At 36.4% G+C, this 13,462-nt stretch overlaps 1 protein-coding gene across 9 annotated transcripts in view; it reads left to right on the forward strand.

Moving 5' to 3' along the window:
* The window catches only part of UTRN (utrophin), a 568,196-nt gene that overhangs the window by 381,252 nt on the left and 173,482 nt on the right, over positions 1–13,462 (forward strand). For all 9 annotated transcript variants that reach the window (XM_009452168.4, XM_001172875.8, XM_009452171.5 and 6 more), the window contains one exon: positions 12,253–12,425. In XM_009452168.4, the coding sequence (XP_009450443.2) occupies positions 12,253–12,425 (173 nt within the window). The remainder of the gene's footprint in view (positions 1–12,252; positions 12,426–13,462) is intronic.

The raw sequence follows: 13,462 nt of genomic DNA on the forward strand, positions 1-13,462 counted from the left end.
ATCCTGAGTTTCAAATCAGTGCATCATTGCATAGTGATCTACGAAGAAACATGATTCATTAACTGCATTTATTTCTAAATTTTCAGTGCAAGCTTAGCCAGGACTTTGCAGTACAGCCTTCTAAATTATTTTAAGTTCCCCCATTAAACTTTTTAAGTGAAGAAATTGCACAAAATGATTACTACATTTCCTTCCAATTTTTCAATTGTTTGGTTTTCTCCTAGCACTATAGTGGCCAATTTGCCAGTCAATCAAGATAAACCTATTAATCCACTCATACATTGATATGTGTATCTATGTGTCATCTATCTACTCTGTTTACATTAGGATCCTTCTATGTAACAGAGACTGTGAGGATACAGAAGAAATATTAAGATGATTTTCTGTTTTGAGGAGCTCTGGGTATATTTGGCAAAGTTAATATGCCACCAAATGTCAAATAAAACAAAATAATGTCTGTGGATTTCCTTTTCTTTGATCACTTGTGGTTTGATTTTCTTCCCAAATTTTGATGATGATCATGTGTGGAAGGGTTTTCCACATACTGAAAATTATATTCCAACATGAACATACGATCACTGGTAGCACAGTTAAAGAAAGGTTTGTGGAACTGCTTATCATCCTTGGTTGGGCCAGCTATGCAGTCCTGTTTCATTCCCATTCGTCATGGTAGCTGGGTTGGAAAACACATCACCTGATCTGATGTGAGAAGGCGAATTTTCTTTATGTTCTTGGAACCCAAATGTCCTAATGTTGTGTATGCTCTTGTGAAACTTAGAAAACTATGCATCTTAATGCACCACTACTACTCCTTCTTCCTCTTCCTCCTCCTCCTCCTTCTTCTTCCTCTTCTTCCTCCTCCTCCTCCTTCTTCTTCTTCTTCTTCTTCTTCTTCTTCTTCTTTCTTCTTTCTTCTTTCTTCTTTCTTCTTTCTTCTTCAAGAAATCCCCCTCTGTCATCCAGGCTGGAGTGCAGTGGCACCATCTCAGCTCACTGCAGCCTTTGCCTCCAGGGCTCAAGTGATTCTCCTGCCTCAGCCTCCCGAGTAGCTGGGATTACAGACATGCACCACCACACCCAGCTAATTTTTTTCTATTTTTATGAGAGATGGGGTTTTCATCCTGTTGGCTAGGCTGATCTGGAACTCCTGACCTCAGGTGACCAACCTGCCTCAGCCTCCCAAAGTTCTGGGATTCCAGGCTTGAGCCACTGTGCCCGGCCTTTTACTTTTTGCTTCTCTTCAATGTGAAAGGAATCAAATAAGTCAAACCACATCAGGATGTTGTGGTTTGAAGTTGTCTTGTGATTTTAGGTGTGGTTCATCGATAATGATGTATAGGAACTTAAACAGGAAATTTGAAGCCAGGTTCTCCTTGGCAATAGAGAGCAAAGAGGTGCCTTGCTTGTCGTGTCATTGAGCTTCTTGAGAAAGATGGCTACCATACAGATATATAGCGTAAGCATAAAATCATTGCAAAACACTATCTGCACACCTTTAAATATGTCTCTTTAGAGGTCTTAAAATGCACTTCAGGACACAAAAATAGAACAGTTGTATCAGGAGATGACACCAAAGAACTTTTCAGCGGAACTTCCCTTTTTCTTTTTTTCACTGAGAATTTCTATTTGGCACATCTCAAACTATGATTATAATGAGACTGCAATTTTCTACACATAATGTTGCACAGCCTGAGAACCTTGAATCATTATCTGGCTCTGTTTCCCAGCTGCCCTATTCACTTCTCTTCTGCACTGCTCTGGGATAGAACTGCCAGTGAAATGCAAAAGATTCAACAATCTCAGAGTTTTTATTCAGCGGTTAGGCCTAATTCTGCAAACTGCAAACCACACTTTGCATTGGACCAGATTTGGTTTTGTCATTTGGGTCAGATAACCTCAGAGATCAATGGGTTTGCAAATTTGGACCATAAATCTTGCAGGAGCTGTCTATTAAACTTTGTGTTCATCTCACCCAGTCTCCAAATCTGACCCTATTAGTGTCATGTTAGACATCTCAAATCCCATCAGAAATAATACTAGGTCAGTGCTGCCAATTCACCTCATGTAACTGACATCTTCCTAACATGCTGATTGGAGTAGTGAGGTGCAAATGGCCCTTCCTTGGGTGTTTCTGGTTAGTGGAGGTCTATGGGTGATTGAAAAACAAGCACTTAGATGCTGGTCCCTAAGCCTGGATTCTTGGTAGAATGCATAGGTGTGCTTACTAGGAGTGAATTTTAAATGAAGAAAAGCATTCTGAGTATTTAAAGTATTCCTATGTAAATTTTCACCCTGCTTATTTATTTATAACAAGAGAAACTTACAATGAGTGAGGCTGTCTTAGTCAGTTTGGGCTATTATAACAAAATGCCATAGACTGAGTAGCTTATAAACCACAGAAATGTATTTCTCTCAGATCTGGGGACTGGGAAGTCCAAGATCATGGCACTGGCAGATTCGATATTCTAGTGAGGGCCTACTTTCTGGTTCATAGGTGTTACCTTCTAGGTGGGTCTTCACCTGATGGCAAGGGCAGGGCAGCTCTCTGGGGCTTCCTTCATAGGGGTAGTAATCTCATTCATGAGCGCTCCACCCATGACCTTATCACCTCCCAAAGGCCCCACCTCCTAATACCATTATTGTCAGGTTTAGGGGTTCAAAAAAAAGAATTTTGGGAGGACACAAGTATTCAGACTATAGCAGAGTCTTATAAAGAAAAGCTTCAGAGTAGAAGGACAATAGAACTATGGTGTTTAGGAGTTTGCTCTCCTTTACTAATTCAGATTCATTGCCTGAAATGAAAGTTTTTTATTTCTGCAGTGAGCTGTTTTACTGTTCATTACCAATGAAAGCCATGGAGACTCACACCACATCTTCATACCCAACTCTGGTGCCTGCTTTTCTGTTTGTAATTCACACTTACTTATGATACATTACTGGCTGTCATGCCAGAGTTAGCTACAATTAGGTTGCTTCCATTAAATTCAGGAGGAAAAGATAATTGCCAAACTAATATGGAGAGTTATGCTGACAATTTTATAAGGGAAGTGTAGGAAAAAAATTGGATAGACACTCTATATCTTAAATTTGTTAGATTTATCTAATAAAAAGAAACTTTGAGTTTAACTTTTTGAAAACTCAGAGAAGTATAGAGATGAAAACTAAACTTATCTGTAATCCTCTTCTATAGAGGTTACACTATTTTTGTTTATTTTTGTAGTCCTATTGTGTATGCGTAAAATTATACACAAATGCATATGCCAATTAAAGTATGTACTTTTAAAAATGAAATTATCATAATATATAGTTTTATATCCTGTTTTTAAAAATATTATATCACCACTAATATATTATGATAGCTTCCACTCTTTTACTCTAAAAACAATCAGTGTGTTAAAACATTTTTATACATAAGTCTTCTTAAGTTAGATAATTTTAACATTTTTATGGCTTTTTAAAATTGCAGTAGTTTTGGGGGGAACAGGTGATGTTTGGTTACATCCATAAATTCTTTAGTGATGATTTCTGAGATTTTGGTGCACCCATCACCCAAGCAGTGTACACTGAACCTAATGTCTTTTATCCCTCACCCCACCTCCCACCCTTCCCCTGGAGCTCCCGGAGTCCATTATACCATTCTTATGACCTTCTGTCATCATAGCTCAGCTCCCACTTATAAGTGAGAACATACGATGTTTGATTTTCCATTCCTGACTTACTTCACTTAGAATAATGGTCTCCAACTCTATCCAGGTTTCTGTGAACGCCATTATTTCATTCCTTTTTATGCCTGAGTAGTATTGTAGTATTCCATGGTGTGTGTGTGTGTGTGTGTGTGTATACATATATGTTTACATTTTTTTTATCCACTTGTTGACTGATTGGTATTTGTACTGGTTCCATATTTTTGCAATTGCAAATGGTGCTGCTATAAACATTCCTGTGTACATGTCTTTTTCATATAATGACTTCTTTTCTTCTGGGAAGATACCCAAGTATGGAATTGATGGATCAAATGGTAGTTCTATTTTTAGTTCTTTAAGGACTCTCCATACTGTTTTTCATAGTGGTTGTGCTAGTTTATGCTCCCATGAGCAGTGTAAAACTTCCCTTTTTACCCCATCCACACCAACATCTATTTTTTTTTTATTTTTTAATTATGGCCATTCTTGCAGGAGTAAGGGGTTATCACATTGTGGTTTTGATTTGCATTTCCCTGATAATTAGTGATGTTGAGCATTTTTTCATGTGTTTGTTGGCCATTTGTATATCTTCTTTTGGGAATTGTCTATTCATGTCCTTAATCAAGTTTTTGATGGGATTATTTGTTTTTATTCTTGCTGATTTGTTTGAGTTCCTTGTGGATTCTGGATGTTAGTCCTTTGCTGGATGCATAGTTTGTGAATATTTTTCCCACTCTGTGACTCTATGGGCTGTCCATTTCCTCTGCTGATTGGTTCTTTTGCTGTGTAGAAGCTTTTTCATTTAATTAAGTCCCATCTATTTATAATTGTTTTTGTTGCATTTGCTTTTGGGTTCTTGGTCATGAAGTCTTTGCCTAAGCCAATGTCTAGAAGAGTTTTTCTGATGTTATCTTCCAGAATTTTTATGGTTTCAGATCTTAGATTTAAGTCTTTGATCCATCTTGAATTGATTTTTGTATAAGGTGAGAGATGAGGATCCAATTTCATTCTTCTACATGTGGCTTACCAATTATCCCAGCACCATTTGTTGAATAGAGTAACTTTCCCCACTTTATGCTTGTGTTTGCTTTGTCGAAAATCAGTTGTCTGTGTGTATTTGGCTTTATTTCTGGGCTCTCTAGTCTGATCCATTAGTCTGTGTGCCTGTTTTTATACCAGTACCATGCTCTTTTGGTAACTATAGCCTTGTAGTATAGTTTGAAGTCAGCTAATGAGATGCCTCCAGATTTCTCCCTTTTGTTTAGTCTTGCTTTGGCTATGTGGGGTCCTTTTTGCTTCCATATGAATTTTAGAGTTTTTTTTTTTTCTAGTTCTATGAAGAATGATGATAGTATTTTGATGGGAATCATGTAGAATTTATAGATTGTTTTTGACAGTATAGTCATTTTCACAATATTTATTCTACTCATACATGAGCATGGGATGTGCTTCCATTTGTTTGTGTTGTCTGTGATTTCTTTCAGCAGCATTTTATAGTTTTGCTTGTAGGGATCTTTTACCTCCTTGGTTAGGTATAATCCTAAGTATTTTATTTTTTTTACAGCTATTTTAAAAGGGGTTGAATTCTTGATTTGTTCTCGGCTTGGTCACTGTTGGTGTATAGCTGTGCTACTGATTTGTGTACATTCATTTTGTATCCTGAAACTTTACTGAATTTATTTATCAGATCTGGGAGCTTTTTGGTTGAGTCTTTAGGGTTTTTTAGGTATACAATCATGTCATCAGCTAACAGTTTGACTTCCTTTTTACAGCTAACAGTTTGACTTCCTTTTTACAGATTTGGATGTCCTTTATTTCTTTCTCTTGTCTGATTGCACTGTCTAGGACTTCCAGTGCTATGTTGAATAGAAGTGATGAAAGTGGACATCCTTGTCTTGTTCCATTTCTCAGGGGGAATGCTTTTAACTTTTCCCCATTAAGTATAATGTTGGCTGTGAATTCATCATAGGTGGCTTTTATTACCTTAAGGAATGTCTCGTCTATGCCAATTTTGCTGAGGGTTTTAATCATAAAGGGATGCTGGATTTTGTCAATTGCTTTTTCTGTGGCTATTGAGATGACCATGTGATTTTTTGTTTTTAATTCTATTATGTGTTGTATCACATTTATTGACTTGCATATGTTAAACCATCCCTGCATCCCTGGTATGAAACCCGTTTGATCATGATGAATAATCTTTTTTATACGCTGTTTGATTCAGTTAGCTAGTATGTTTTTGAGGATTTTTGCATCTGTGTTTATCAGTGATATTGGTCTGTAGTTTTCTTTTTTGTTATGTCCTTTTCTGGTTTTGGTATCAGGGTGATACTGGCTTCGTAGAATGATTTAGGGAGGATTTCCTCTTTCTCTGTCTTGTGGAATAGTGTCAATAGGATTGGTACCAGTTCTTCTTTGAATGTCTGATAGAATTCGGCTGTGAATCCATCTGGTGCGGACTTTTTTTTTTGGTAGCTTTTTAATTACCATTTCAATCTTGCTGCTTGTTACTAGTCTATTCCGAGTTTCTCTTTCTTCCTGGTTTAATTTAGGAGGGTTGTATATTTCCAGGAATTTATCCATCTCCTCTGTGTTTTCTAGCTTATGTGTGTAAAGGTGTTCACATTGTTCATGGTAGCCTTGAATCATCTTTTGTATTTCTGTAGTATCAGTTGTAGTATCACCCATTTCATTTCTAATTGAGCTCATTTATATCCTCTCTCTTCTTTTCTTGGTTAATCATGTTAATGGTCTATCAGTTTTATTTATCTTTTCAAAGAACCAGCTCTTTGTTTCACTTACTTTTTGTGTTTTTTGTTTGTTTGTTTCACTTTCATTTAGTCCTGCTCTGATCTTTGTTATTTCTTTTCTTCTGCTGGATTTGGGTTTGGCTTGTTCTTGTTTCTCTAGTTCCTTGAGGTGTGACCTTAGGTTGTCTGTTTGTGCTCTTTTAGACTTTTTGGTGTAGACATTTAATGCTGTATACTTTCCTCTTAGCACTGCTTTTGCTATATCCCAGAGGTTTTGATAGGTTGTGTCACTATTATTGTTCAGTTCAAATAATATTTTAATTTCCATCTTGATATCTTTGTTAACTGAAAGATCATTCAGGAGCAGATTATTTAATTTCCATGTATTTGTTTACTTTTGAAGGTTCCTTTTGGAATTAATTCACAATTTTATTCCATTGTGGTCTTCTGAGAGAGCACTTGATATAATTTTGATTTTCTTAAATTTATTGAGGATTGTTTTATGGCCTATCATATGGTCTATCTTGAAGAAAAAATGTTCCATGTGCTGATGAAAAGAATGTATATTCTGCAGTTGTTGGGTAGACTGTTCTGCAAATATCTGTTAAGCCCATTTGTTCTAGGGTATAGTTTAAGTTCATTGTTTTTTTGTTGCCTTTCTGTCTTGATGACCCCTCTAGTGCTGTCAGTGGAATATTGAAGTCACCTACAATTATTGTGTTGCCATCTGTCCCATTTCTTAGGTCTAGTAGTAATTATTTTATAAATTTGGGAGCTCCTATGTTAGGTGTATGGACTAATCCTTTTATCATTATATAATATCCTTTCTTGTCTCTTTAGTTTTTGCTTTAAAGTCTGTTTTGTCTGATATAAGAATAGCTACTCCTGCTTGCTTTTGGTTTCCATTGGCATGTAATATCTTTTTGTAATCCTTTACTTTGAATTTTTATGAGTCCTTATGTGTTAGGTGAGTCTCTTGAAGACAGCAGATACTTGGTTGTTGGATTTTTATTCATTCTGCCATTCTGTATCTTTTAAGTGGAGCATTTAGGCTATTTACATTCAATGTTAGTATTGAGATGTGAGGTACTATTCTATTCCTTATGCTGGTTGCTGCCTGAATACCCTTTTTTTAAAAATTGTGTTGTTGTTTTATAGGTTCTGTGAGATTTATGATTTAAGGAGATTATATTTTGGTGTATTTCAAGGCGTTTTTCAAGATTTGGAGCACCTTTTATGATTTCTCGTAGTGCTGATTTGGTAGTGGTGAATTCTCTCAGCATTTATTCATCTGAAAAAGACTTTATCTCGGCTTAATTTATGAAGCTTAGTTTCACTGGATGCAAAATTCTTGGCTGATAGTTATTTTGTTTAGGGAGGCTAACAATAAGACCCCAATCCCTTCTGGCTTGCAGAGTTTCTGCTGATAAATCTGCTGTTAATCTTATAGGATTTCCCTTGTAGGTTACCTGATGCTTTTGCCTCACAGCTCTTAAGATTCTTTTCTTCATTTTGGTTTTAGATAACCTGATGACTGTATGCCTAGGTGATGATCTTTTTGTGATGAATTTCCAAGGTGTTCTTTCAGCTTCTTGTATTTGGATGTCTAGATTTTTAGCAAAACCATGGAAGTTTTCAGATTTTTTTTTTCAAATAAATTTTCCAAACTTTTAGATTTCTCTTCTTCCTCAGGAACATGAATTATTCTTAGATTTGGTTGTTTAACATAATCCTAAATTTCTTGGAGGCTGTTTTTTTTTTAAATTATTTTTTCTTTGTCTTTGTCAGATTGGGTTAGTTAGAAAGCCTTGTCTTTGAGCTCTAAAGTTTTTTTTTTCTACTTGCTCAATTCTCTAGAAACTTTCCAGTGTATTTTGCATTTCTCTGAGTGTGTCTTTCATTTCCAGAAGTTGTGATTGTCTTTTATTTATGATATCTATTTCTCTAAAGACTTTTTCATCTGTAACCTGTGTTGTTTTTTTAATTTCTTTTTTTGAGATGAGGTCTCCCTCTGTCACCCAGGCTGGTGTGTAGTGGTGTGACCTTGGCCCACTGCAACCTCTGCCTCCCAGGCTCAAGCAGTCTTCCCACTTCAGTCTCCCAAGTAGCTGGGACCACAGGTGTATTCCACCATTTCCAGCTAATTTTTTTGTATTTTGGGTAGAGATGGGGTTTCACCATGTTGCCCAGGCAGGTCTCAAACTCCTGAGTTCAAGTGACCCTCCTGCCTTGGCCTCCCAAAGTACTGGGATTACTGGCATGAGCCACCACACCTGGCCATGTTTAAAATTTCTTTAAGGTAGTTTTTACCTTTCTCTGGTGCCTCCTTGAGTAGCTTAATAATCAACCTTCTGAATTATTTATCTGGCAATTCAGATATTTCTTGTTGGTTTGGATTGGATCCATTGCTGGAAAGGTAATGTGATCTTTTGAGTGTGTTATAGAACATTATTTTGTCATATTACCAGAACTGCTTTTTTAGTTCCCCTTCTCATTTGAATAGACTGTTTCATTGGAAAGATCTGGAACTCATGGGCTACTGTTCAGATTCTTTTGCCCCATAAGATGATCACTTGATGTAGTGGTCTCCCCCTTCCCCTAGGGATGGGGCTTCCTGAGAACCAGACTGCAGTGATTGTTGTGCTCTTCTGCGTCTAGCCACCCAGCAGGGCTACCGGGCTCCAATCTGATCCTAGGGAATGTCTGCAAAGAGTCCTGTGATGTGATCTGTCCTCAGGTCTCCCAGCCATGGATAATAGCACCTGCTCCAGTGGAGGCTGCAGGGGAGTGAAGTGGACTCTGTGGGAATCCTTGGTTGTAGTTTGGTTTAGTACTCTGGTTTTCTCGAATGCCAGTTATGCTAGCAGTGAAGTTGTCATGTGAACAGACTCAGGACTTGTGGTTAAGCTGATGTGCGGTAAGCAGTGGAATTAGCTGTTGTTTTCTCCTTTGGAGCAGGGTTGTTCTGTTATGAGTTGCTGTCATAACTTGAGTTGGTTGGCCTCTAGCCAGGAGGTGGTGCTTTCAAGAGAGTGCCAGCTGCAGTAGTAGAAGGATGGTATAATGTTGCCCTATGTTGGCCAGGATGAGTACTCAGGTCATCTCAGGTGATGGGTAAGGCTGTAAAACTCCCAAGAGCTTATGCTGTCTTGTGGCATTTGCAGTGGCAAGTTGCTTCTTTGAAAGGGTCTGTGAATTCTTTTGGTTTTCCTGGTATGTTCCTGTAGTGGTTCTTGGAGCGAAAGTTCACAGTGTGAGTCTCCAGACGCTGTTCTGTCTGCCTAAGCAGGAGCTGTGCATTAGACCTGTCTCCTATCTGCCATTTTCCTCAAAAGAATTTTAAGTCTATGGCTTTTGATATAGATTGCCAAATGTTTCCCCAAAATCTGAACCAATTTAAAAAAAATTTATAATAATTCTAATTTTACTTAAACTGCCCCCAAATGTATTTTATAAAGATAAACTTTTTTTCTTTTTTTTGGCTTTTTCATTTAATACTAGATATAAATAAATTATTGAAATTTCCCAGATAATGCATGCAATTGTTTTGGATAAATCAGTGGGATAATATTTTCTTTTATATTTAGTTATCAAAATAGATTAAGGGCAAGTAAAGTTAGGGAGACTGATTTTCTTTGTACTTTCTTTATACTTAGCCAGAAATTTTTCTGTTACAGAAGAATTAGATTGTTATTTACATGCCAAATATATGTTTTTCGTGCTTATTCCCAAGAATGATCTTTCATATCAATAATAAAATAATTAGGTTGATAAATTTAAGAACCATTTTAAATCAAATAACATCACCTAAATATGTGCATAAAGGCTAGATCTTGTCAAAATTTCCCTCTCCCCTCTTTCTCTGTTTTTGTGTGTGCATAAGCCTGAATATATCAGTTATTCTATGCTTTTGGAAGTATTTTTGCTGACACTTTGAAAGTTTTTTTTTTTTTTAATTATACTTTCAGTTCTGGGATACATATGCAAAATGTGCAGGTTTGTTACATAGGTATATATGTGCCATGGTGGTTTGTTGCACCCATTAACCCGTCATCTACATTAGGTATTTCTCCTAATGCTATCCCTTCCCTAGCCCCTCACCCCACAACAGGCCCTGGTGTGTGATGAAACCGTTGTTACTAGTTTTTATTTCTTAAAGATGATGAACTTGTATATAAAAATATTCTTTTAACATTTTAGAAATAAATTTTATAAGACTGAAAGGACAAACTATTAGTAAATGTTTCAAAATGTGAAAAACACTTTAGTTATAGTTATGTAATATCTTAGTGACCTCTGTAAGATGTAATATTTTAAGGGAAGTTTTACCTATGTGAAAAGGGGAGAGTAAGAGTCTGTTGGATATTAAGCAAAGTTCAATGATTTGGCAACAACAGTTGTATAAGATTTCAAAAATTGCTAATTGAATCTGATATACCAACATCTAACTAGCTGGTACATGACATATAGATTACAATACATTTTTTTAAAAAATTGAGGAGTCAGTGTATTGAACACCTTTTAAAAAATTTCAATTTAAGTTCTGGGATACATGTGCTGAACGTGCAGGTTTGTTCCATAGGTGTACATGTGACATGGTGGTTTGCTGCACCTATCAACCCATCATCTAGGTTTTAATCCCTGCATACATTAGGTATTTGTCCTAATGCTCTCCCTCTCCTTTCGCCCTACCCCCCGACATCCCCTGGTGTATGATGTCCCCTTCCCTGTGTCCATGTGTTCTCATTTTTCAGCTCCCACTTATGAGTGAGAACATGCGGTGTTTGGTTTTCTGTTCCTGTGTTAGTTGCTGAGGATGATGGTTTCCAGCTTCATCCATATCCCTGCAAAGGACATGAACTCATTCTTTTTTATGGCTGTATAGTATTCCATGATGTATATGTGCCACATTTGCTTTATCCAATCTATCATTGATGGGCATTTGGGTTGGTTTCAAGTCTTTGTTACTGTAAATAGTGCTGCAGTAAACATACATGTGCATTTGTCTTTATGGTAGAATGATTTATAATCCTTTGGGTATATACCCAGTAATGGGATTCTGGGTCAAATGGTATTTTTGGTTCTATATCCTTGAGGAATCACCACACTGTCTTCCACAATGGTTGTACTAATTTACACTCCCACCAACAGTGTAAAAGCATTCCAATTTCACCACATCCTCGCCAGCACCTGTTGTGTACTTGCCATTCTAACTGGCAAGAGATGGTATCTCATTGTGGTTTTGATTTGCATTTCTCTAATGACCAGTGCTGATGAGCTTTTTTTCATATGTTTGTTGGCCACAAAAATGTCTTCTTTTGAGAAGTGTCACTTTGAATCCTTTGCCCACTTTTTGATGGGGTTGTTTGCTTTTTTTCTTGTAAATTTAAGTTCCTCGTAGATTCTGGATATTAGCCCTTTGTCAGATGGATAGATTGCAGAAATTTTCTCCCATTCTGTAGGTTGCCTGTTCACTCTGATGGTAGTTTCTTTTGCTGCCCAGAGTAATTGATAGATTCAGTGCTATTCCTATCAAGCTACCATTGACTTTCTTCACAGACCTAGAGAAAATGACTTTAAATTTCATATGGAACCAAAAAAGAGCCTGTATAGCCAAGACAATCCTAAGCAAAAAGAACAAAGCTGGAGGTACTGAAGATTTAAAGACTATAATTTTCAGAATAATAAGAATTTTGGAAGCACTTGAATTTCTTATAATTTAAGGTGAAATGAACTATTTTGCTTGAGAGCAACTCATCTGTGAATATAAAGATATACTGATTCCTAACACTTGCATTATCTATTTGCTTTTTTCTGTTTAGGACATCCAGGCAGAAATTGATGCCCACAATGACATATTTAAAAGCATTGACGGAAACAGGCAGAAGATGGTAAAAGCTTTGGGAAATTCTGAAGAGGCTACTATGCTTCAACATCGACTGGATGATATGAACCAAAGATGGAATGACTTAAAAGCAAAATCTGCTAGCATCAGGTCAGAATAGTCAATATCAAAATAAAAATAATGGGGTGGAAGGGGTAGATACTTGTGATTTTTGTATATCAGAAAGAGAAAGCGCAGCCTTACCACCACTGCTATTTCATCAGAAATAGTTTAAAATTTTAATGCAAAGCCTGTTTCCTTGAGTTATATAGTTCAAGCTCTATTTGTGTCTAATACTCTCTGCCACCTGTTCTAGACTATTCATAAATGTTCATATATTTTAAATCTAACAATACTAGTAACAATACTGTTAGCAACATCTGCTAATTACTGAGTGTTTACCTTGACTAAGTACTTGTTAGGATCTTTACAAATGTTACTTTATTTCGTAATCAAAAAATCCTAGTAAGGTGGGTGGTAACATTATTTCTTCTATGAGGAAGCAGAGGTTTAATGAATATAAGGAACTTGCCAAGTTTTGGGGCTAAGAAGTGCCAAGTCAGAGTTCGAATCTAGATCTTTTTTACTCTTGGCAGTGAACATGTTTTGCTTAATCATGTTGTTTTTATGCCTCATTCAAGATGTATTTATAGAAATTAAATATCTCTTATGGACACTAAAATGGAAAATTGATGATTCATGTCTGCATTTGGAGAGAGTAAAATTAAATAAGGATGAATCTTAGGACCAGAATTCTGACTAGGAAAAGACCTTGAAAATTACCCAGAGAGACAGTATGATTAGTGTTATTGGGGTCAAGAATATTTTAAGATCATATTTAATAGAGAGTGGACAGCTCCTAATTATATATAAATTTAGTGAATACTGGCGGAAAAATATGTTATTGAGCAAAAATCTAAAAGCAGAACATTGGCAGGAAGTCCTGGATCAGCTTTTGTTTTGTTTTGTGTTTTGCCTTGTACCATGTATACAACCTTTAAACCAAATGGTCTTGAATTTGACTCTGACTTTACTATTTACTCACTGATCTTGAACAAACTACTCAGCCTCTTTGAGCCTTGGATTATTTTATTTACAAAATCAGAATAGAAATATTTAACACTCATGATTGCTATGAAGATTTAATG

The sequence above is a fragment of the Pan troglodytes genome, chromosome 5 (assembly GCF_028858775.2).
Source record: "Pan troglodytes isolate AG18354 chromosome 5, NHGRI_mPanTro3-v2.0_pri, whole genome shotgun sequence".
NCBI lineage: Eukaryota > Metazoa > Chordata > Mammalia > Primates > Hominidae > Pan > Pan troglodytes.